Source organism: Myotis brandtii, unplaced genomic scaffold (assembly GCF_000412655.1).
Source record: "Myotis brandtii unplaced genomic scaffold, ASM41265v1 scaffold235, whole genome shotgun sequence".
NCBI lineage: Eukaryota > Metazoa > Chordata > Mammalia > Chiroptera > Vespertilionidae > Myotis > Myotis brandtii.
Genome location: NW_005358857.1, coordinates 635,239 through 642,987, shown reverse-complemented (window position 1 = coordinate 642,987; position 7,749 = coordinate 635,239). Strand labels below are relative to the sequence as shown.

At 50.1% G+C, this 7,749-nt stretch overlaps 1 protein-coding gene across 12 annotated transcripts in view; it reads left to right on the top strand.

Moving 5' to 3' along the window:
- Positions 1 to 7,749, top strand: part of ERI3 (ERI1 exoribonuclease family member 3) — a 132,823-nt gene that overhangs the window by 68,615 nt on the left and 56,459 nt on the right. For 11 of the 12 annotated variants that reach the window (XM_014540043.1, XM_014540042.1, XM_014540041.1 and 8 more), the window contains one exon: positions 4,872 to 4,944. In XM_014540043.1, the coding sequence (XP_014395529.1) occupies positions 4,872 to 4,944 (73 nt within the window). Of the gene's footprint in view, positions 1 to 4,871; positions 4,946 to 7,749 lie in introns of those variants that run through there. The other variant, XM_014540038.1, reaches the window with a different exon arrangement.

Sequence of the window (7,749 nt, the reverse complement as noted above, 5' to 3'; positions counted from 1 at the left end):
GGGCCCCGGGCGGGGGGGGGGCCCCCCCCCCCCCCGAGTGCACAAATTTTTGTGCACCGGGCCTCTAGTTGTTTAATAGCATGCTGTTCAGCCTCCAAGTGTTTGAATTTTTTTGATTATTTTTATTGTAATTGATTTCTAATATTATGCCTTTGTGGTCTGAGAAGATGCTTGATCTGAATTCAGTCTTCTTGAATTTGGAGAGACTGCCTGTGACCCAATATGTGGTCTATATTTGAAAATTGAGAAGAATGTATATTTTGTAGCTTTGGGGTGAAATGTTCTGAAGTTGTCAATTAAGTCCATCTGATCTAGTGAGTCATTTAGGATTGCTGTTTCTTTGCTGATCTTTTGTCTAGAGGATTTATCCAGTGATGTCAGTGGGGTATTCAAGTCCCCTACTATGATCGTATTGCTGTCAGTCTCTCCCTTGATATCTTCCAGAAGTTTTTTGAGTGCTCCTGCATTGGTGCATATATGTTTACCAGAGTTCTATCCTCTTGTTGTATCGATCCCTTTAGTATTATGAAGTGGCCTTCCTTATCTCTTGTTATGGCCTTCACTCTGAGGTCTATTTTGTCAGATATAAGTATTGCTGCCCCAGCTTTTTTTTTCATTTCCATTTGCCTGAAAGATATTTTTCCATCTCTTCACTTTCAGTCTGTGTGAGTCTCTTGTTCTGAGGTGGGTCTCTTGTAGATGTCATATATATGGGTCATGTTTTCTTATCCATTCAGCCACTCGATGTCTTTTGATTGGAGCATTTAGGCCATTTACATTTAAAGTTAGTATTGATAGGTACTTCTTTGTAGCTATTTTTATTTTTTGTGCCTGTGTTCCTTCTTCCCTTTGTTTTTTTTCTTCTTTTTACAACAGTCCCTTTAGTATTTCTTGCATTGCTGGGTTGGTAGTGATAAACTCCCTTAGCCTTTTTGTTGTTGTTGTTGGTGTTGTCTGTGTAGCTCCTGTTTTCCCCTTCAATTTTGAATGATAGTCTTGCTGGATAGAGTATTCTTGTATTCAATCCCTTGCTTAGCATCACTTTATACTAGTATACTTCCTTCCATTCCTTTCTGGCCTGATGTTTTACTGTTGAGAAATCATTTGATTATCTAATGGGAGATCCCTTGTAGGTAACTTCTGTCTCTCTCTTGCAGTCTTTAAGATTCTCTCTTTGTTATTAACATTTGCCATTGTAATTACGATGTGTCTTGGTGTGGGTCTTTTTGGGTACATCTTGTTTAGGACTCTGTGGTTGTGTGACTTTTTCTTCCCCAAATCAGGGAAGTTTTCAGACATTTCTTCAAATAGGTTTTTCTAACCCTTGCTTCTCTTCTTGTCATTCTTGCACCCCTATTATACATATGTTGCTTCATTTCACATTGTCCCAAAGCTCCCTCAGGCTCTCCTCCTGTCTTTTAGTTTTTTTCTTCAATTGCAGTTCAGATTGGGTGTGTTTTGCTGCCCTATTTTCTAATTCGCTAATTTGGTCAACTCTGCTTCTCCTAGTCTACTGTTGAAAGCTTCTATATTGTTTTTTATTGTAGCTATATCACTCTTTATTTCCTCCTGATTCTTTTTTTTTTTTTAATATATTTTATTGATTTTTTTACAGAGAGGAAAGGAGAGAGATAGAGAGTTAGAAACATCGATGAGAGAGAAACATCGATCAGCTGCCTCCTGCACATCTCCTACCGGAGATGTGCCCGCAACCCAGGTACATGCCCTTGACCGGAATCGAACCTGGGACCCTTCAGTCCTCAGGCCAACGCTGTATCCACTGAGCCAGACCGGTTTCGGCTTTCCTCCTGATTCTTACATAGGTTGTTGATTTTCTCATCCATTTGGTTTATGAACTGTATGACCCTTATTCTGAACTAGAGACCCGGTGCATGAAATTTGTGCACTCAGGGGGCAGTCCCTCAGCCCGGCCCACGCCCTCTTGCAGTCCAGGAGCCCGTGGGGAGCAGGCCTAAGCCATCAGTTGGACATCCTTAACGCTGCTGCAGAGGCAGGAGAGGCTTCCGCCACTGCCGCTATGCTCGCCAGCTATGAACCTGGTTTCTGGCTGAGCAGCGCTCCCCCTGTGGGAGTGCACTGACCACCAAGGGGCAGCTCCTACGTTGAGGGGATTGGGGTAAAACTGGCTCTCCGACATCCCCCAAGGGGTCCCGGATTGCGAGAGGGTGCAGGCCAGGCTGAGGGACTCCACCGGTGCACAATCGGGGCCGGGAAGGGATGTGGGAGGTTGGCCAGCCAGGGAGGGGCTGCAAGAGGGCTCCAGGGCGTGTTCGTCCAGTCTTGCTCAATCCTGATTGGCCGGACCCCAGCAGCAAGCTAACCTACCAGTCGGAGCGTCTGCCCCCTGGTGGTCAGTGCATGTCATAGCGAAAGGTTGAGCGGCCTTAGCATATCATTAGCATATTACACTTTGGTTGAACGGACAACCAGACGACCTGACACTTAGCATATTAGGCTTTTATTATATAGGATTCTTTTTTTGACATATTGTATGCCTCGGTTTCATTTAATTCCTTTTCTGGTGATCCCTCCTTTTCTTTCCTTTGGGGTTTGTTCTTCTGTCTCCCTATTTAGCTTTCATCAAAGGATCTAGGTGTCGAGTTGCGTGGAGCCTGTCGCTGCAGCGGTGGGCTTGGTGGCGGGTCACGTGGTTGTGGGCAGCAGCAGCTCCTTAGACGGTTGTGGGGTGGCCACTTCTTACGTGTTCACGGGGCAGCCGCTCCTCACGCAGTCACAGGCATCAGCTGCTCCTCGCGTGGTCGTGGGTGGTGGCTGCTCCTTGAGGAGTCGCGGGGTGGCTGCTCCTCGCGCGGTTGTGGGCGGCAGCTGCTCCACAGGCAGTCGCGGGCGGTGGCTGCTCGCCCTGCTGCTGGAGTGGTCACAGAGCCCAGGGCTGCTGCGTAAGGCTCGACTGTTCGTTCATGCATTCATGATGCCCAGGGCTAAAGCGTCTGGCTGATGGGAGGGGATTGCCCTCTGGAACTCACAGGAGCCCTCAGCTGGGGAGGCTGGAGTCCTGGTGTCCATGGGTCGGCAGCCGAGGCAGCAGGTCCTTGGCCAGAGTGGCCGTAGGATCCCGGGTGGTGTCTGAGAGCACGCTGGGTGGAGATGAGGCTGGGCTCCCAGTCACAGCAGCTCTCCGCTTCAAGATGGTGCAGCCTCTGTGGCAGAGCCGGCGCTCCGGGAGAGATTGCAGCAGTGGCAGAGGCTGCCCAGCTAGGCGAGCCCGTCAGCCAGCCCCTTGAAGGTCCTTGAGATCTAGCTCTTCCTCACTCAGACATACACACACACCACATGTCCACACGCTCCCCTTTCACTCCCTCACTCACACTCTCTCCCTCATTGCCATCCTCCTGGCCGCCATCTTGGAATCAAGTATTATTTTTTGAGTCCTTAGTGCCTGACTCTTACTAAATATCAGCAAATGTTTGGGTGAATGGATTTATGTGGGTAAAATGGCATCCTCAGCTCAAAGGGGAGACAGTTTATAAATTCTAATTTAAAGAAAAAACAAGAACAGACTCTTGGCTTAAATTTTGACTTCTTCTCATCCGTCTGCATGGTCTCTATTTGCAGAAAGCCTATGGAAGTCCCTGCCCAGCTATCTCTAAATCTGATTTCTCCCCTCTCTGCTGTAACAAAACAAGAGGCTAGTGCACTGGAGAGAACATAGGCTTTGGAATGAGACAGACCTGGGTTCATTTCTTGACACTATCATTTTTTAAGCTATAGGATCTTAGGTAACCCCTCTGAATCTCATTTTCACATCTATAAAATGTAGGCCACAGTACCTACCTCACAGCATCATTCTGAAGAATAATGTGAAACTTTTAGTAAGATATTTAACATATTGTAGGCCATCAGAAAATAGTAGCTGCTGATACTATTTTGAACTAGAGGCCCAGTGCACGAATTCATGCACGTGTGGGGTCCGGCCGGCCTGGCCCCAATCGGGGTGGATCGGGGCTGAGCCTGTTGAGAGGAGGAGACCGAAGAAGGTTGGTCAGCTGGCCCACCCTGACTGGGGCCCAATCAGGGCCAGACTGGCTGGGGGGAGGGGACACAGGCAATTGGCCAGTGGGCCCCACCCCTGATTTGGGTGGGGGGGCCAATTAGGGACCAGCGGTCTGGGGGAGGGGCCCTGCCCCTGATCAGAGTGGCGGGGGGCCAATCGGAGGTGGGGCGGGCAGGGGAGAGGGGTTGCAGGAGGTTGGCCGACCGGCCCCACCCCCTATTGGGGTGGGAGGGCGATCAGGGGCGGGGCCTGCTGGGGGGAGGATCTTCAGGAGGTTGGCCAGCCAGCCCCGCCCCCTTTTGGGGTGGGGGTGCTAACAGGGCGGGGCCGGCTGGGGGGGAGGGGCTGCAGGCCAATCAGGGTGGGGCAGGCTGATTGGAGGTGGGGCCAGCCTAGGGGAAGGACCGAGGGGAGGTTGGACGGCGGCCCCACCCTCGATCAGGGTGGGAGAGTCCAATCAGGGGCGGGGCCGGCTGGGGGGAGGGGCCGAGGGAGGTTGGATGGATGGCCCCACCCCCCATCAGGCCGGGTCGCTGGCTGCAGTGGGTGTTATAGCAACTGGTTGTTCCAGTTGTTCCGGCATTCCGGTTGCTGGCTTTTTATATATATAGATAGTCTTCAGGTTTTCACATTTGGATCTGAGGGCTGGATATGAAGCCCAGTGTCCAGGGTGCTGGAGGTGGGGGCCCTTTCTTGGGTGGGATGGGACCCATGGCTAATGGGTGGGCTTTTTGAGGTCTATTTGCCTATGGACTCTATGTTGGATTTCCTAGCTTAAGACTCCATACCTGGGACATGTGTGTGCCCAACTTGTTTTCTCTTCCCTTTCTTGTAGGCTCCCGGGCCAGTGCCAGTACTTGGGCTTGCCAGTGGCAGATTACTTCAAGCAGTGGATTAATCTGAAAAAGGTACTGTCTCTGAGCCCCACTTGGGTGCTTCGTCAGGTTTTCCTGTGCCTCAGATCTCCCCTCCCTTGCTTTCTTTTCTCACTTCTGTTTTTTTTCTTTTTTGTTGTTCTCATCTTTCCTTTTCTTTCTGTTCTTCTCTTTTCTCAACATCCCTGTTTCCTCTTCTCTACCTAATGAGCCTTGGAAGGTTGTGGTTATTTCTGGAAGTGGGGAGCTGCATGTGGGGACCAGGCTGCTGAGTGGAGTATGACACTTCCCTATTTGGTATCACCCAGATGTGCAGAGAAGTTCCAGTAAGGGGGTTTCAGGTTCTTGCTCAGAGCTGAATCTCTGGGCTGAGCTGTACTATTGCCAGGAGAGATGCGGTACTAACTGAATCTCTGGGGAAGTCTCCTCTTTAATGTGATCATGAGTGTGGCCTCTGACCCTTCTGACTGGCCCTGGTATCTTCCTCTGGTTGGCAGGTAGCGTTGGTTCAGGCTGGCTTTGGTCCTGCCTAGCCACAGCAGAGCCTTGCTCACATGAGAAGGGCCATGGAAACTACAGCCCAGTTCCCGACGAGCACCAAGCACCTGGGGAGAGGGCTGAGGCTGTAGGCTGGGAGGTGGGCCGTGGCAGATAATGGATCCTCATAAAACTCTTCTTTCCTAGTGTGTGCTGTACCTCCTAGGTAAACGGAAGAAAGGAGGCGTAGGAATAGACTCCCTAGATCCCTGCTCTAGTGGATCTTTGCTCCAGGAGGCTCAGTGCACTAGGGAGGCTCATCCCCATAAATCCTTCTAAAGTAAGATCAACAGCCCTGGGCAGCCTCATCCCCATAAATCCTTCTAAAGTAAGATGAACAGCCCTGGGCAGCCTCAGGAACCCCATGCCACCAGTCAGCAATGACTCCCAGGAAGCTTGGAGAAGGGAAAACACACCAGGGGTTAGAGTAGTGGCTGCCAGGGGGTTCAGAGAAGAGAGGTCAGGCTGGGATCCTAAGGATTTGGGTCTTGAACTGGGCATATTCAAGGGAGATGCGATATGAATCTGAGGAGGACAGGCTTTCTAGGCAGAGGAAGTAGTGTGCTTTTGGTGTGTGGGGGTGGGGCTAGAGCTAAGTGAGCATGGGAAGGAGCAATGAGAGAGAATGACCTTGGACTTTGTTCCATAGGTCTCAGGGCAGCCATTATTTGTGGCAACATTTGTGAACTCTTTTGCTTTTCCATGGTACAGAGGCCTCTGCACTCTGCATTGTTTGTACTTTGACCCCTACCCATCTTTCCTGACACACATAGCCCCCCACCGCCTCATGCACCCAAACAACAGCTGCTTACTACCTGCCATCTTTGGTTGTGGAAGCCAGGCTCTGTGCTACCTTCGGCTCTTGGCCTGCGACCTTACTTCTCTGTGAAATGCCCCCTACTCATCTTCATCGGGTATTTTCCCTCTCCTTAAAGATTCAGCTCAGGTATCACCTCTGCAGTCAGTCTCTTGCCTTGAGGCTCCGTAACACTTTGGATCTTAGAGTGGTGAAACTGAGTCGGTGTGTGTGTTTCCTTACGGCCATGTCTATTTGGAGCACAGAGACTGAATCTGGTTCCTTTCTGTGTCCCCAGTGGCCAGATCAGGGCTAGGTACAGAGTATGTGCTCTGAATGATTGCTGGCTGCCTGGCTGGTCTTTGAGAGCTGGCTCCAAAGAGGCCCTCTTACTCAGGATTTCACAGAGTTGCATGTGTGGGTGTGGTTAGGCCTGCGCTCCTAGAAGACAGCATGCCAGCTGTCAGAGTGCATCTGAGGCTGCTTGCTGGCCTTGGCAAATGCAATGTGAAGGCCCTGCCAGGCGAAGCAGGCGCTGACCATGAACAATTGCTCTGTGAAGTTCACTAGACTTTTTGGTATATGGATCGCTCCCTGCCTCTAGGTTCCTTGGCAGAAAGGCAGGAAAGCAGCCGACCCGTGTGATAACATTGCCACTCAGGGCTACCTTGATGATGCTGCAGGTGGAAGTGGGCTGCCGTAGCCTGTTCAGCTTGGTTCTCTGCCAGACTGTGCTGAACCATAGAGGGGGAATGGGCACAAGAGGAAACTGAGGACCCTAATCCCAGTTGGCCTTGTGATGGCCCCTTGGGAGGTAAACTTAGCAAGTCTAAGAAAAAACAAGAGGTCTAACCCCTTCCTTCCTACCCTCTAGCCACCTCATGTTGCAGCTTTGCTTGAAGGTCCAGCAGGAGAAATGTCTAATTCCAGACTTTGGTTCAGTCCTTGCCAGCAGCCATTCAAATTAGGGAGGCTACAGGGCCCTGGAGGTCCAGGGGCATGGTGATCTTTCTGTTGTTTATACTGCATGACTTAGTGCAGGCTACACAAAGATACCTGCTCCCTTAAAAAGAGTAACAATAAAAGCAAAACCAGAGAGGTCATTGCCAAGGTTGTGGGAGTATCATGCAAAGGCTTACTCCATGCCTTCTTTCCCCATATGTGACCCACGCTCTGACTGTCTACAGCAGTGATGGCAAACCTTTTGAGCTCAGCGTGTCAGCATTTTGAAAAACCCTAACTTAACTCTGGTGCCGTGTCACATAGAAATTTTTTGATATTTGCAACCATAGTAAAACAAAGACTTACATTTTTGATATTTATTTTATATATTTAAATGCCATTTAACAAAGGAAAATCAACCAAAAAAATGAGTTCGCGTGTCACCTCTGACACGCATGTCATAGGTTCGCCATCACTGATCTACAGGATCCTCTCCTGTCCTTGATCTTACTTGGTCCCTCCTTCCTTTCCTTCTCTTCTCAACTCCCCTACAGAGCTTTTCC